Genomic DNA, 17,783 nt, shown 5'->3' with positions numbered 1-17,783 from the left:
CAATCCTCACAGGACAAAGAGACCCTTCTTATCCTTCACCTCATGCTGCTGCGTGAAGGATAAATTCTACCGCTGAGCTTACTCAATGCACAGGTGTGATTGAAAGCTCTATCCAATGGTTGAAATAAAATTATTAAGACAAATCCAAGCCTTGGAAACAGGTTGAGTCCTTAAAGTAAAAATGATGTATTAAAAGATAGAAAAGACAATCTAGTGGATGTATTTGATCACATTATTGAGGAAACTTTGGAGATAAAGATGGAAATTTTTCAAAAAAATCACTTTCAGTGATTTAGTTGATTCATCAAAGAATGAGGAAAAATGTTGGCCTGTTTATGGAAAACTTTCCCAGTAAGAATGATTACATTTTCCATTATTTTAACATATAAGATTTCTATTGTAAAGCAGGAAGTGAGGATTATGAACAGGAAGTGCACATCATATACAAGTGCCTAGAATTTCCATTGAGTGTCTTCCAACCACCCATTTTGACATCCATATCATTATAAACTGTTATAACTTGAGTTTTAAATTTCCCTCTGAACCCAAACCTACATCTGGGGTACATCTGGAGACTACATCTGGGGTAGAATTTTCAGAGTGTTGAACGATTGGTGCTCACCGTCCTGAGAGTGGGCCTAACGTGCAGCCACCGACTCTGTAAATCCCACTGCCATCTATCACTCACTTGAGTGTTGACTGGCAGCAAACAGGACTTCCATCTGCCCTTGGAGGGAAGCCCCACCCATTTGAGCCAATCTGATTGGCCAGCAGCTCTTCAACACAACCAGGTACAGCATTGCAGTGGCCAGAAGTGGTACTGCAGCACTCTGCCTGAGACAAGTCCCAGGACCTTTGGAAAGGTAAGACCCGGAAGTACCAGAGGCAGGAGGGTGGGGGCATTCACAGTGTCAAGCAGTAAGCCAGGGTGAAAGGGAGCCTTCAGAGTGAGACCCGTCTCCCACCCCCTTCCTTTCGAACTTAGGAGAAAGTGTAAATGTCACTTTCCCACTCTATGCACACCCTCCCTCCTAATAATTGAGGCTGGGTGGGATAAGGTCCTTAAGCGTTATTAAGTTGATGAATGGGCATGTTTTCCACCCATGTTCCTGTCCGCCCCAAACATGACATTGTGTCTGTGTTTGGGTGGGCAGGTTCCTGGGGGAAATCCCATCCATTCAATTTTACACTCCCCACCCACCTAAGAACCTGCCAGTGGGGGAGTTTAAAATTCTGCCCTTGGTCTTAATTTCACATGTGCAACGCCATAGGTGATTGCTCAGGTATTTGACTTTCAATGTTATACTGCATGTAACATCTTAATTTCTCATTCAACCTACTAGTGCTATCAGATATCCTGATGACTTTGAGGCTAGATGCAACATGCACCTTGCAAGTGTTTTTGCAGGAATTGGCTTTGGAAATGCTGGCGTTCATCTGTGGTAAGCAGTGTGATGTACTTATGTTATGAAGCCCGAACAAGTAGATAAATTGCATTTATTTGCTCAAGATGGAAAGAGGCTCAATATTTTAGAGTTTTATAGACTGATTTGTCTGTTATTTTCTCTGCTGTGAATTAGATAATAACAAACCTTCAAAGTCCTCAGGCTGTGCAGCAACTGGGCTAAAAGAGAATTCCCCATCCAATGGCACTGCAGTGTATGTGCACCACACAATCCTGTCTAAAATAAATACTTGCTAGGATCCATCAAGTCACACCCTAAAGGATATTTTTTAAACCTTAAAATGAGTATGTACTGCTATATGTTCTTTAAGGCTTAAGCACATATGTTTTATTATCCTTTGCTCCTATTTCTGGTGTACAGCACAATACACACGCTGGCCCCACTCTGGTACTTTGTCCAGATAGCCATTTTCAGGTGGTAACCAGGACAATAGGAAATGACAGACTGTTCAACCTTGAGAAAATCAAGATTAAGTCTGATCTGGTCTTTATTCGTTCACAGGCTAACCGCGATGCTTTAATTGAGATAAGTTAAATTAGGAATTTACCTTACTGCTACAATATGCAGGACCTTTCCCCCATAGATTTTTCTAGGCTCAAGCATTCAACTTCTAAATATAATTTCTGATGCAAACTAGAACTATTTAATACATATGTTATAACTAACAACCTATATTTTCCTTTAGTTTGAATATTTTCCTTTAAATTGGTATGTAACCCTATGGGAAAGCATTTCACGCACCAACAAACTTTAGTGTAAAGAAATATATCCGAACCACTTTCCTCGCAATCTCTTTTTAAATCGGGAACTCCCTTTTCAATCAGAGGAGCTAGTACTTCCTTATTCACTCGATCAAAAATTTTTCATAATCTGCGAAACCTCTATTAAATCTTATTTTAGTCTTCACTGCTTTAGTCTAAATAATCTTTACATCCCACGTCTCTCTTCATCACTCTAGTTTGCCATTCCTGGCTTAATCGTGATGAGTTTCAGCTGTATATCATCACTGATTTTAATATCCTTTCTATAATTCAAAATTTGATCCCTGAAATCCCTAAAGTATAAATGTATGCTCAAAATCCTATTGTTTGAGACCATCTAACTGTTTGGTGTGATTTCTGATTCATATCCCACGATGTAGCTGTTCTGTGAAACTAACCCCTTTAAAACAAGCTTCAAGCATATTTATATCTGATCCATAAAAAGTGTCATAATCATTACAGCCCTATATTCATTTGAACCCCTATGTGCCTCAGTTCATCCACCTTACCATTAGGTGTATACTCTCACTGTTCCTCCCAGTGTGTGCTACATCACATTTACCTGCAGTAAACTGCATTTTCACCTGTCTGTCCATTTTGCTAATGTGTTTCTGGTGTCCTGTGGTATTTTGCAGTTCTTCTCACTATTTGTGAAATTAACACAATTTGAGATTGTGCTCCCTATGACCAAGTCTAATTAAATGCACAGAGATCAAATGTTGAGGGAAAACTACTTCTAATCCTTCTCTGGTCTGAGCAAAACCCATCTATCTTTGTGTATTGCTTTTCACCAACCGACTTTATATCCACAGCACAATACCTCCTTTTAAACCCATCGCTATTAACACTCCAATCATACACTTACCTAGGCACCGTCAGGCCTCCCATCTGATTAATCCCCCAGTAGCAGGCCAGTACTGGCAGCACTACCAGGAGCGGTGGCCACTGCCAGTACTGCAGTGGCCTCCCACAGAGATTGCCAATGGATCCAAAGATAGAAGTGACTATGAGAAGGAAGGAGGTTGTGCAGAAGGGGAGTGCCAGTGAGGCACATGGGAGGTAGGTGAAGGATGTCAGAAGCAAGGGCAGAGTGATGGCTTCCTGTAGGCCCCCCACTTCCTGGTGCTGGGCTCCTTGATCAGACGCAAAGTGCCTGTGAATGGGAGAACTCCTGCGAGGGCCTGGCAGACCTGATAGGGTTTTCTGGGTGGCCTCCCTGCATGGCAAGCCCTCACCCACCATAGCAGCGGGAAGGCCACCCTCAGGCCTTTCCCAAAGATTTCCACCCACACCCTCCATCTAATCAAACTAGCCTTGCCTCCACCCATCCTTAGCTAATGCCTTTTAAAATTCCCTTTGAACTACATTTCTCTCCTGAACTTTTTTTGTCCATCGTTTCTTAAAAAATATATTAAATACGTCAAACACAACATGCCTTTAAGTAATCTATATTCACTCTTAAATGACCCATGCATTTCTGAAAGCTTACTAACTTGAATCTGTAATTATGCATTCTGTTAGTTTTGACATGAGGCTTGTCAAATTATGCTGAATTTTCACAACTCTTGAGTTACACAAGAGCAAATACAGTAACTCAAACTGTATGTTTTATGTATTTAGCCATGGAATGTCCTATCCAATAGCAGGAATGGTGAAAAACTTTAGAGCAAAGGATTACAATGTCGATCACCCTTTGGTGGTATGTATTTATTTTGAAATGTGCATGCAATATTAGAGTGCATATATCTTGCAGGTAATATGGTAGAGGTGTATCTCAAAACTATAACTTATTTTTGGATTTAAGTGATGTGAAAGACCATAATAGAGATTGAACCCTGAATCTGGGCCAGCAAGAAATGCGTTCTTGTCTATTTACATTGGGATGCTTCAACCCCATTGTTCTAAACCATTTCCTGTCTACTATTGATAACTTTGGGCTGATTGGAAAATAGGGAGTGATGGGAAAGGAGAATGTGCACTTCAATGGCAAAATGACTGCAAGAGGCTTAAATAGAAACTAAGCAGTACAGTGTGAGACTAAGTGAATCTTGTGTGATAATATTTAATAATGACTGGGTGAAATATAATATTGAGTGAATAGCTCAATTGTCCCCTTTTGGACCTAACAAAGTGATGGGGACTCCGGGGTAATGGCAGGGTCAATAGATGATGTATGATTGGGTTGTAATAAAGGCAGAGACTAGGAATTGGAGGTATGGTGGTGGAGAACACAGTTGAAGTAAGTGGTGAGGATGAAGGAACCCAGGTTGGATGGTAAGGCAGACAACAAGGTAGGCAGTATAATTGAGTCCTCAAGGTGGTAATATCAAGATTACAGGATATCCATGGATATGGATGAGAGAATTCGTGTGAAGGGTGAGACAGAATGAACACAAGAGGATGGTGAAGTCAGAGAGAGGACAAGATATAGACTGAAATCAGCAGGGATGAATCATAGATAAAGGAGATTTTGGTGAACATATCAATGTGTGAATTTGGAAGGAGGTTTATTTTAATCATTTTCTTTCTTTCAAACACGTTTGTTGCAAGTTGCCACCTTACATAATCAGTGCTGTTCTCTTTCTTTCAGCCTCATGGCCTTTCTGTGGTTTTGACCTCACCTGCAGTCTTCACTTTCACAGCCTCGATGTGTCCTGAACGGCACTTGGAAGCAGCAGAGATACTAGGTAGGAGGTTGAATTCTCAGACACCTTAAACAGCATTACAACTGAGAGTTTGTGAATTTCTAAATTTGTAGAGCATACCTTTTATTTACTTCATAAATTCCTTTACTAGTAATGCCCTTCCATCAACATATTTATAGAAATCAAACATAAAGTTGCATACAGAAGGATTATTAAACAAGACATCATTTGATTTTTTTTTGGAATTGTGCTTGTTCATTGATTGACCTCAATGATGAATTGAATAAAGTGCAATGTATTTAGTTGGCTGAGATTTTACAGATCAGATTAGCAGAGCTAGATATAAATCCCATCTGTACAACAACTTTCATTCATTATCTTTCTGATATATATCTACTGGTAAACTTATATTTAATAACATGAAAAGTCTTTATTTTAGAACTAAAAACACACCAGTGGACATTGCTAAAATTAAGTTTAAAATATAATTAGTTATAATTCTTTTGAAAACCTATACAACTTACAATTAATAAAATTGATCCAGTATAATGAGGAATGCATTAAATGGTGCCATGCATTAAAATTTAACAACAGTTCTTGTCAGATGACAACTTTTAATAGTTTGATTTCCATAATAAGTTCTTTGTAAGGACATAATCAAAATGGAGCTTAGAAAGAAAACAAGGGCTTTGTGAAAGTAGCTATTTCATTCATTTTACTTGTATGAATCATAGAATTCCTACAGAGCAGAAGGAGGCCATTTGGCCCATCGAACCTGCACCGACAACAGTCCCACCTAAGTCCTATGCCCATAACCTCAATATTTACTCTCTTAATCCCCCTGACACTAAGGGACAATTTAGCATGGCCAATCAACCTAACTCGCACATCTTTGGAGTATGGAAGGAAACCAAATCACCCTGAGGAAACCCACGCAGACACAAGGAGAATGTGCAAACACCACACACAGGCCGGAGTGGAACCCAGTTCCTTGGTGCTGTGAAGCAGCAATGCCAAACTTTATGCCACCATGCAGCCCATGAATTCTGTATATACTGGAAACAGACATTGAGGAGAGTAAATGAAGCTGTAATTGTGACTGTCTTTCTATCTGATACTACAGACTGGGCTCTGTGTTTTCCAGGGGCTGATGTACAGACTGTGAAACGTGAAGATGCAGGGTTAGTTCTGGCTGATACTCTTCGGAACTTACTGTTTGAGCTAAATGTTGAAGACGGCCTGAGTGCAGTTGGTTACAGCAAAGAAGATATTCCAGCTCTAGTCAAAGGAACCCTGCCTCAGGTGCGTACTGGACTGATTCCTGGAGCTGTCCCATGAGGGAAGGCTGGACATGTTGGGCCTGTATCCGTTGGAATTTATAAGAATTAGAGGCAACCTTATTAAAACATATCAGATCCTGAGGACACTTGAGAGTGGATGATGAAAGGATATTTCCCCTTGTGGGAGAACTAGGGGAACTGTTTTAAAATAAGGGTTGTCTCATTTAAAATTAAGTTGAGGTGAAGTTTTCCATCTCAGAGATTTGAGGGTCTGTGGAACCCTCTTCTCCAGAAGCGCTGGAGACAGGTTCATTCAATATTTTTAAGCTGAGTTGAGTAGATTCTTAACTGGCAATGGAACCAAAGTGTATAGGAGAGAGGAAGAAAAGTGGAATTGAGGCCACAATCAGATCAGTCATGATCTTATTGAATGATGGAGTAGAATGGGCTACTCCTAATTTGCATTTGGTTTGTATGTAGTTTAAAGCACTGCTGCAGTAAGAAAAGTTTAATTTTGAGGTTTACGAAAGTATTATCCATTGGAGTTACAAAAACAAGCTAAACTAAAACTAAGAAAAGAGAGAAATTAATTGAAAAGTGGAATTTTCCATGCTAAGCTAATCACAGAATCACACAGTGCAGAAGAGGTCCTTCAGCCCATCAAGTCTGCACCAACAACTGAGAAACATCTGACCTACCTACATAATCAGTTTACCAGCACTTGGCCCATAACCTCAAATGTTACAAAATGCCAGCTGCTCATCCAGGTGCTTTTTAAAGGATGTGAGGCAACTCACCTCTACCACCTTCCTAAGCAGCACATTCCAGACCAACACTACTTTCTGGATAAAAAAAGCTTTTCCTCACATCTCCCCTAAACCTCCTGCCCCTCATATTGAACTTGTATTCCCTTGTGACTGATCCTTCAACTAAGAGGAACAGCTGCTCCATTCTGTCCATGGCTCTCACATGCTTGTACACCTTGATCAGGTTGCCCTTCAATATTCTCTGCTCCAAAGAAAGCAACTCAAGCCTATCCAACCTCTCTTCCTAACATTTCACTCAGAGGGGCGGTGAGTGAGTGGAATCGGCTGCCATCGGTGGTGGTAGAGGCGAACTCGTTGGGGTCTTTTAAGAAACTTCTGGATGAGTACATGGGATTTAATGGGATTGAGCGTTATAGATAGGCCTGGTAGGTAGAGATATGATCGGCACAACTTGTGGGCCAAAGGGCCTGTTTGTGCTGTTGTGTTCTATGTATGTTCTATGTTCTATAAATGTTCCATTCCGGGCAACATCCTGGTGAATCTCCTCTGCGTCCCCTCCACTGCAATCACATCCTTCCTGTAATGTAGCGACCAGAACTGCACACAATATTCCAGCTATGGCCTCACCAAAGTTCTACACAACTCCAACATAACTTTGCTGCTTTTGTAATCTATGCATAGATTGATAAAGGTAAATGTCCCATATGCCTTTTTCACCACCCTAAACACACAAAGTAGGAGAATGGTAATGCTAGAAGAGTCTGTAGTCAGGAAAATAGGCTTTTGGATTCATAATGAGGACTCCTAATTGACATATTGCACCCCCCCCCCCCCCCCCCACTTTTCTAGTTCTTCCAATCCCAGATGACGTTATAACTGGACGGAAAGATCCCACAATGGAACCCTGGCTCAAGAAACCATAACTTTTACTTTTTGTAGAAAACATAAAGGAACAGAGTCATAGGACCACTAATTAGTTCCAGCAACAAGAAAAAAATCATATATTAAACATGAAAAATTGGATTATTATAAAATACACCTTTATGTCCCTCCCCCCTTACCTTCACAATTATATACAGATTTTAATGTTAACACGGATTACAAAGCATGTCTTAAGCTACCATGGTCTCAGTAACACAATGTCCCTTTAAGCACCTAGATTAGCTGTGGTCCAATACACACTGCACCCTGAACCCAAGTTAATGCCTGTGGATTTCTCCTCAGGATTTCCCAGATGATAAAAGTTTCCAAACACCACTCCCAAAGCTTCCTTTAAAATCTTCTTTCACAATAAAGCTTTCCATTAGTGGTTTGTATTCCGAAATCCAGTCCTGTTTTCCAAACAACTCTTTTAAACAAAGTTTTCACTCTTTTTAACAGTGGATCCAGCATCTGGGTTTTAAATTGCACACTTCAGGATTTCCTTGTCTTAACTGCTGTACAATCTATTCAAGGTTGTTTTTACTCTCGATTCTCAGACTCTATTAAAATGGCATAAAACTTTTGATTTACCTCTGAAGCCTGCATTCTCACTTTAAATCTGGTTACTGTGATAGTGTCTTTAACTCAGAACACTTTGTTTATTCTTCCTTGAATTCTTGTGAACAGTACCTTGGTCTCTGTTCTCTTAATTTCAGTCATTTTTAAACATTTGTTCTGTCCCTGGTTATCTGGACAGTAACTGGTTCTTCAGGAAATCTTCCTCTTTGCAGTTCACATCCTGCCCAGCCTTCCTTCTGGCAGAGTTGAGAGATGAGGGGCCCGTTTTTACCATCAAGTTAAGCCCATTTTCGGGTGTGAAAACTTGGTAAAGTCGGGTGTGAGGCGAGTAATGCAATCTACACTCTCCGCCATGCTGGTTCCCCCTTTACCAAGGCCCAAAAATGGCCACGACCGGGACCGTGCCCAAAATGGGCACGATGGCCATTGGAATGCATTTGCAAGCATTTAAATTGACTTAATGTGCTGCATGCCCAACTTAACCGGCACTTCCCCTTTACCACCACGTTTAACCATCCAGAATCGGTGTGAAACAGACATGCTCCATAAAAGTCCAATTCAGGCGCTCCAGTTAATGAGGATGTAAGTGCCAAGCATCCAATAGCTCTCTGTATGAGATCAGTCGGGGGGGGAGGGGGGGGGGTGCCACTCTGCCTGAGATTGATGGAGGGTGGTAGAGGGGTTTGCTGCCATTCTGCCTGAGATCGGTGGGGGGAAAGGGGGGTCTGCTGCCACTCTGCCTGAGATTAGTAAGAGGGAAGGGGAGGGGCCTACGATCGGCCTGGATGGTGAAGGGGTGGAGGACAAGGGGGTCAGTAACGTTGGGGGTGGTGCAATGTCTGTGGTGGCTGGGGGAGGCATGATCCAGCCTAGGAGGGATGTGGTAGGGAGCTGCATTCTGTCAATTTTTAGTACATGCGCAGTTGGAGGCGCCAATTGGAGCTGCAGTGTTTCAGGCACGATAAACCCTGCCACAGGCTTGTGCAGCGCGATTCAGAACCGCTGATATTTTTTCAAGCAGAGTGCGAAGGGTGGTCCCGGAGAACGGGTCTAGGAAGAAAGAGTAGGGGGGAAATACGTAGACAGTTCAGGGAGTTGGGAGCCAGGCTGAAGTGCAGGGCCTCCAGGGTGGCGATCTCTGGGCTGCTGCCAGTGCCCAGCAATAGCAGGGATAAGAATAATGAGATCCTGCAGCTGAATGCATGGCTGAGGGATTGGTGCAGGACAGAGGGTTTTAGTTTTGTTGACCATTGGGAAGTCTTTGCAAAGGAAGGGCACTTGTATAAGAGGGATAGGGAACACTTAAATGGGAAGGGGACACATATTTTAGCTGGGAGGTTGGCTGGAGTGTTTAGGCAGGGTTTAAACTAGTATGGAGAGGGGGTGGGGAGGAGAGAGACAGCTCAGGCACTGGGAGTGGGAGTGAGTTGGAGGTCAGGATAAGTCTGGATGATGGGAAAATCTCCCAGGAGAAGGAGGATCCGGGAGGGCCTGAGGGTCTGCGGTGCATCTGTTTTAATGCAAGGAGTGTGACGGGAAAGTCGGACAAACTTAGGGCCTTGATGTTCGCGAGGAATTTAGATGTGGTGGCAGTGACAGAGACGTGTTTAAAGGAGGGGCAGGATTGGCAGCTAAATATTCCAGGCTATAAGTGTTTTAGGCGTGATAGGGGAGGGTTGAAAAGAGGAGGGGGAGTGGCGCTCTTAGTTAGGGAGCAGATCACAGCGGTACAGAGGGAGGATAACATGGAGGGGTTGGAAATTGAGTCTCTGTGGGTGGAGTTGAGGAATAGGAAGGGGGCCATTACTATGCTAGGAGTGTACTATAGGCCGCCCGATAGCCCGCGGGCAATGGAAGAGGGTATATGTAGGGACATTTTGGATAAGTGTAGGAAGAACAGGGTTGTTGTAGTGGGAGATTTTAATCTCCCTGGGTGGATTGGAAGGTGCCTAGAGCTGGGGGGTCGGATGGGGAGGAATTCGTAAGATGTGTATTGGAAGGATCCTTGCAACAGTATGTAGATAGCCCAACTAGAGAGGGGACGATACTGGATTTAGTTCTGGGAAATGAGCCGGGTCAGGTGGTTGAAGTTGCGGTAGGCGAACATGTGGCTAATAGTGACCACAACTCCGTCTACTTTAGGATACGATTGGAAAAAGATGAGAGCTGTCCCAAGGAGAGGGTGCTAAATTGGGGGAAGGCTAGATACAGCCAGATTAGGCAGGAGCTTAGGGATACAGACTGGGATAGGCTGTTGGAAGGCAAGACCACATTAGGCATGTGGGAGTCTTTCAAGGGAAAACTGCAATGTGTGCAGGAAAGGCATGTGCCAGTTAGGAGAAAGGATGGGAAAGGTAGGATTAGGGAGCCGTGGATTACTAGAGATATAGAAGGCCTGGTTAGGAAGAAACGAGAGGCGTATGTCAGGTCTAAGCAGCTGGGAACGGAGAGAGCGTTGGAGGAATGCAGAGAGAGTAGGAGGGATCTCAAACGGGGAGTTAGGAGAGCAAAGAGGGGGCATGAGATGGCTTTGGCAGGTAGGGTTAAGGAGAATCCAAAGGCGTTTTACTCCTATCTTAAGAACAAAAGGGTGGCTAGGGGTAAAATCGGTCCTCTCAGGGACAGACATGGGGAATTGTGCTTAGAGTCTGAGGGAATGGGGGAGATCCTGAATGAATACTTTGCGTCGGTATTCACGAAGGAGAGGGGCTTGATGTCTGGTACGGTCATTGAGGGAGCGGTAGACCAATTGAAAGATCTATCGATTACGAGGGAAGAAGTGTTAGGGCTTTTAGCTGGCATTAAAACTGATAAATCTCCGGGGCCCGATTGCATTTATCCTAGGCTGCTTAGGGAGGCGAGGGATGAGATCGCTGGGCCCCTGACGCGAATCTTTGTCTCTTCTTTGGACACAGGTGAGGTCCCAGAGGACTGGAGGATAGCGAACGTGGTACCGTTGTTTAAAAAGGGTAGGAGGGATAGCCCGGGTAACTATAGGCCGGTGAGTTTAACGTCAGTGGTAGGTAAGTTGATGGAGAGGATTCTTAGGGATAGGATGTATGAGCACTTAGAGCGTTGTGATCTGATTAAGGATACGCAGCATGGCTTTGTCAAGGGGAAGTCTTGCCTTACGAATCTGGTAGAATTCTTTGAGGAGGTGACAAAAACGGTCCATGAAGGACGAGCCGTTGATGTCATCTATATGGATTTCAGTAAGGCGTTTGACAAAGCCCCTCATGGTAGGTTGGTACAGAAGATTAAAGCTCATGGGATATGTGGTCAGGTATCTAGATGGGTAGAGAACTGGCTTGCAAAGAGGAGTCAGAGAGTAGTAGTGGAGGGGTCTTTTTCTAGCTGGAGGTCTGTCACTAGTGGTGTGCCGCAGGGCTCAGTACTGGGACCTCTTCTCTTTGTAGTGTATAGAAATGATTTGGAAGAGGAAGTAGGTGGTGTGATCAGCAAATTTGCTGATGACACCAAGATGGCTGGATTGGCAGGCAGTGAGGAGCAGTGACTGGCAATACAGCGGGATATTGATAGGCTGGTTGATTGGGCAGATACATGGCAAATGGAGTTTAATCCGGATAAATGTGAGGTGATGCATTTTGGCCGGAATAATGTAGGGGGGAGTTATATGATAAAGGGTAAGCCCGTAAGGAGTATAGAATCGCAGCGAGACCTGGGGGTGCAAGTGCCCAAGCCTTTGAAGGTGGCAGTGCAAGTGGAGAGTGTGGTGAAGAAAGCCTATGGTATGTTAGCCTTTATAGGAAGGGGTATAGAATATAAGAGCTGGAGTCTAATGTTGCAGTTGTACAGAACATTGGTTAGGCCGCGTTTAGAGTACTGCGTACAGTTCTGGTCGCCTTACTACCGGAAGGACATGGAGACTCTGGAGAGAGTGCAGAGGAGGTTTACCAGGATGTTGCCTGGTATGGAAGGACTGGGGTATGAGGAAAGATTGAAGAAATTGGGGCTCTTTTCCCTTGAAAGACGCCGACTGAGGGGGGATCTAATAGAGGTATATAAGATTATGAAGGGTATAGATAGAGTAAACAGAGGTAAGGTATTTCCTATGATAGAGACACGTAGGACAAGGGGCCATGGACTTAAGGTGAGGGGGGGTGAGGTATAACACAGATATTAGAGGGAGGTTTTTCACACAGAGGGTGGTGAGGGAATGGAATGCTCTGCCAAGTAAGGTGGTGGAGGCAAACACGCTAGAGTCATTTAAGAGTAACTTAGACAGGCACATGACTGGGGTGGAGATGGGTGGATTTAGGAGGTTGTTTTAAATAAGGGTCATTAGCATTGGGGCATCCCTGGTAAGGTAAATGGATATGGTACAATAATAATGTTTTTTTTTCCCTTTTCATTCACAGGTTATAAGTCGGTCCGCCTCGTGTCCAACGAGGGGCATACACGCGATGGGTCATACTGGGGCTGCTCTTGGTTGTTTGAGATTGGCCTAGTGCTTCATGTCGTTAGCGTGTGCCTAAACTGGACCAGATACTGGGCAAGACGACAGCTCAGTGACTATCGCTGATTGCTGTGCAGACACATGGATTTGGGCCGGTGTCTGTGGGAGTTTGTGCATTCTCCCCGTGCTTGCTTGGGTTTTCTCCGGGTGCTCCGGTTTCCTCCCACACCCCAAAGATGTGCTGTTAGGCTGATTGGCAGGAATAAATTGTCCCTAAATCAGTTTCCCTCAATCTGGATGGCCATAAAACATTAGACAAGGGTCGTGGGTGGAGAGGGGGACTGGTGGTGTTGAGATGGCGGCGCAGGCTCGTTGGGCCGAAGGGCCTGTTTCCCGGGCTGATTTTTGTTCTTTGTTCTTTGAAACACTCCCAGTTTCAAGTCCACCCAGCACTTAGAATCAAAATAGTAAAATAGGGCCTGATCGCTCCTTGGTGTCTTTATTCAACTGTCCATAAATTCAGATAAATTAAAACTTAAGTGTTTCTATCTTACAAGGCTCCCCAATTGCTAAGCAACCACGGCTAGTTTATTTACTCTTCATGCCATAACCCTCTATAAACATATTAGAAACACGAAATGAAGCAAGCCCCAGCATGAATCTAACTATAGGTTTTACCCTTCCAGGCATGGAAACATTCAATTTAACACAGTTAAATCTATACCTTATTTCCAATGTTTGAGATTTATCTTTCAGAAGACAAGACAATATCATTGTGTTCTTGACTTCACAAAACCTAAAGGAGAGTTTGTTCCTTATGGATTTATTTTCTCTCAGCAACATCAGCGTATTCCCAAGGGTATGTAGGGCACATATACTGAAGGAGAATTGCCTTTAATGATTCAGAAACAATAAATAGTTTTTTTTCTGTTTTAGGAGAGAGTAACAAAACTGGCACCAAGGCCTCAGACAGAGGAAGACCTGGCAGCTTTGTTTGAGGGCTCTATGAAACTATATTAACGTTGTCACAGAGGATAAAGAAGTCAAAACTTTATTAGGTATGAGGCAACCTCACTGAGTTCAAAGAAACACAGGCAACAGGTACTTGGTAACCAACTTCTGAAAGTAAGTTTTAAATATATCACTGTAGATGCTTTAAAGTTGAAAATGGCAACCAGTAATTACATTAAAACTGTGGAGCACTGTTTTCTGATGGTCACTAATTGTCATACAGATTCACATCCATGTATTGATTGCTGAGTTCCAGAGCTAGGCCAATAGAAAGAAAAATCAGCCATGATGTAAAACTGTGACTGCCAGAATTCTTGACGTTGAAAGATTCAAATCATATTGTGTCCAAGTTGAGCATCAGTTTTATTAGAATGTCAATACCTTTGTGGCAGTGCCGAGATGATTTACTAGACTGATAACAAGAATGAGAGACTTCAGCTTTGCAGAGAAGGTTAAGGGGAGATTTAATAGAGATGTTCAAAATTGTAAAAGATTTTGTAGGGTAATTAATGAGAAACTTTTTCACTATGATGAAGTATGGTAACCAGAAATCACAGATTAAAGATAATTGGCAAAAATGTCAGAGAGGAGATTAGGTTTACTTTTTCAGAGTTATTATGATCTGGACTGCATTGCCCGAAAGAGTCACGGAAGCAGATTCAATAATAACTTTCAAAGGGGAATTGGATAAATATTTGAAAGGTACATAAAATGAGTGAAAAGCAATTATTTCCTGCTCTTTTCCTAGTGACAAGGTGACCTGGACAAGTTAAGTTAACCAGAAGAACGACCAAACAATTTAACCTCACTTCCCCACAGAGAGCAACGGAACAATGAATTTCAAGCTGCCAGGTTGTCCTGTAGATCTGTCACTAATCCTGAGCCATACTACAGGCAATTGGTTGGTAACAATGTGCTGCAGGAGATTGTATGTTACTAGTTGAAAAACCTGGCATAGAAAACACTGTGAAAAGTCTGACAACACCAGGTTTTAGTCCAACCTATTTATTTGATAATATGCTGGCCAGGGGCAACTAGACAATAAATTCTGGCCAGCCAGCGATGCCAGTGAACCACAAATGAATAATAGAAACAAACCTTAAATGCACCTTAACTTTCAAAAGTCTTGCATTTAAACCAACCAGAAATCATTCACTACCAAAATATTTTACTATCTCTCATCACACATTTCACAAGACCTGCTTTGAACTCACAATGATTATCCCCACAGAAGAACAAATAATCCTTAGACAGAATATATTCTGTCTTTATTGCATAATATTTCAGCAAATAAAACAAAGATTGCATCAAACTTACAACACAGAGGCAGGCCATTCAGCACAACCAGTTTATCCTGGTTTTTATACTTGACATGAATTTTCCTCCCACTCTTATGTACTTCATCTCACCCTAACAACATGTCCTTCTACTCCTTTCTCTCTCAGATACCAGTCTAGCTTTCTCTCAGTTGCAACTTTGCTTTTTGTCTCAACTACTCCTCATGAGAGTGAGTTTCTCTGGTTATTGAGTAAAAAAGTTTATTCTGAATTTCTTGTTGGATTTATTCAAGACTATTTTATATTTATGGTCCCTCATTTTAGATCTTCCAGAAGTGGAAACATCTTCTCCACACATACCCTATAAAACCGCTTCATAATTTTAAACACTTCTAATAGGCTACCTACATATTTTCTAAAGTGAGTGATCCAGCTCAGGCCCATCCTAATGTTTCTACTCTTATCAGTTCTCTTATCATAATTCTGAACCTTTTTTGAACTTTCTCCAATGATTCTATCTCTTTTGTAATGTGAAGACTAGAATTGAGTACAGTACTCTTAAGTGTAGTTTAACTAAGGTTTTATAAAACAATTAAGGTTGTGGAAGAAGGTAGAGGTGGGGCAGAAGATCAAACATGATCTTATTGAATGGCAGAGGAGGCCTGAAGGGCCAAATAGCTAACAGTAGCTCCTTTTTCTTAAGTTCTCATTTTATCTTAACATATCTTCTCTGCTTTCAAATTCTATATCACTAGAAATGAATCCAGTGCTGTTTTTCATACTCCACATTAGTCTCCTGCTAGTCCGTCAACTTGCCTTTAATCTTTCTAATCTTTTTTCCCTCATATTCTCATCTGGTTTCATTTTCAAAACATGTATTCCTTTTACTCTAGTAATGAGTTCCACATTCTAACCACTCTCTTGGTAAGTAAATTTCTCCTTATTTCCCCACTGAATTTATAGCAACTATCCTTTAGTTATGCTCCCATGTTTTCCACAATTGGAAACATGCTGTCAGCACCTAGCCTAGTAAGAAGTCTCACAACACCAGGTTAAAGTCCAACAGGTTTATTTTGATAGTAAACGCCACAAGCTTTCAGAACACTGTTCCTTCGTCAGGTGAGTGGAGAGTTCTGATCAGAAACAGGACATATAAAGGCACACACAGTTTACAGAATAATGAGTAGAATGCGAGTCTTTACAGCTAATCTGCTATTCAAGTCTTAACGGTGCAGACAATGTGAGTGGAGATAGCATTAAGCATAGGTTAAAGTGATGTGTATTGTCTCCAGACAGGACAATAAGTGAGATGTTGCAAGTTCAGGCAAGTCATGGGGATTACAGATAGTGTGACATGAACCCAAGATCCTGGTTGAGGCCATCCTCATGTGTGCGGAACTTGGCTATCAGTCTCTGCTCAGCAACTCTGCGCTGATGTATGTTATGAAGGCTGCCTTGGAGAACATGTACCCAAAGATCAGAGGCCGAATGCCCGTGACCACTGAAGTGTTCGCCAGCAGGAAGGGAAGCATGGTACATTGGGGAGATCGTGCAGATGCTACGACAACGAATGAATGAACACCGCTTGACAATCACCAGACAAGACTGTTCCCTTCCTGTTGGCGAACACTTCAGCGGTCACAGGCATTCGGCCCCTGATCTTCGGGTTAACATTCTCCAAGGTGGCCTACACGACACACGACAGCACAGAGTCGCTGAGCAGAAACTGATAGCCAAGTTCTGCACACATGAGGATGGCTTCAACCGGGATCTTGGGTTCATGTCACACTATCTGTAACCTCCATGACTTGCCTGAACTTGCAACATCTCACTAACTGTCCTGTCTGGGACAATACACATCTCTTTAACCTATGCTTAATGCTATCTCCACTCACATTGTCTGCACCGTTAAGACTTGAATAGCAGATCAGCTGTAAAGACTCGCATGCTAATCAGTATTCTGTAAACTGTGTGTGACTTTATATGTCCTGTTTCTGATCAGAACTCTCCACTCACCTGATGAAGGAACAGCATTCTGCAAGCTTGTGGCTACCAAGTAATCCTGTTGGACTTTAACCTGGTGTTGTGAGACTTCTTACTATGTTTACCCCAGTCCAATGCCAACATCTCCACATCACGCCTAGCCTATCCAACCCATTCATGATTACAAATTAACTTTAAATATCACCTCAAAATTTTATTTTCTGGGGAGGAAATGCCTACATGTTCAATCTTTCTGAATAGCAATAATCTCTCAGTGGTAAATCCCTGTAAATCTGTTTTGTTCTTTTCTGCTGTGTATCCATGTCCTTTATATTGTACGGAGACCAGATATGTGCGCAGTATTCTGACTATGTCTTATATAAACTTAACACAATTTTTGAATTATGTACCTCTCAAAGTAAATCCCAACGCATTGTTAACATTTTAAATTGATTTTTGGGCTGTGATGATGATTTGTTATCACACCTACTAAAGTGTGTCACCTCACATTTATCTATGTTAAAGTTCATTTGTTGTTTAATTGCCCAGCCTGCAAGTATTCTAATGTCTTCTTGAATGATATTGCATTTCTCCTCAGTGTTAGTTGAATGCCTCCAGTTTGGTATTGAGTTACTAAAGAACAAAGAACAGTACAGCCTAGGAACAGGCTCTTTGG

At 42.4% G+C, this 17,783-nt stretch overlaps 1 protein-coding gene across 4 annotated transcripts in view; it reads left to right on the top strand.

The window, feature by feature from the left end:
* Window positions 1–16,203, top strand: part of adhfe1 (alcohol dehydrogenase iron containing 1) — a 51,123-nt gene extending 34,920 nt beyond the window's left edge. Inside the window, exons 10-15 of one of the 4 annotated variants that reach the window (XR_013887724.1) lie at window positions 1,344–1,442; window positions 3,848–3,926; window positions 4,818–4,914; window positions 6,017–6,174; window positions 13,773–13,937; window positions 14,596–16,202. Coding sequence is in view for 3 of the 4 variants with exons in the window: in XM_080194142.1 (XP_080050268.1) it covers window positions 1,344–1,442; window positions 3,848–3,926; window positions 4,818–4,914; window positions 6,017–6,174; window positions 13,773–13,856 (517 nt within the window). In the remaining variant the exon portion in view is untranslated. Of the gene's footprint in view, window positions 1–1,343; window positions 1,443–3,847; window positions 3,927–4,817; window positions 4,915–6,016; window positions 6,175–13,772 lie in introns of all 4 variants that reach the window. The other 3 variants (XM_080194142.1, XM_080194143.1, XM_080194141.1) reach the window with 3 other exon arrangements.
* The last annotated feature ends 1,580 nt before the right edge of the window (window positions 16,204–17,783 follow it).

Source organism: Carcharhinus amblyrhynchos, chromosome 8 (assembly GCF_965287045.1).
Source record: "Carcharhinus amblyrhynchos chromosome 8, sCarAmb.v2.hapA, whole genome shotgun sequence".
Classification (NCBI taxonomy): domain Eukaryota; kingdom Metazoa; phylum Chordata; class Chondrichthyes; order Carcharhiniformes; family Carcharhinidae; genus Carcharhinus; species Carcharhinus amblyrhynchos.
Note: the sequence above shows the minus strand (reverse complement) of the source record. Positions and strands in the feature narration are given on the sequence as shown.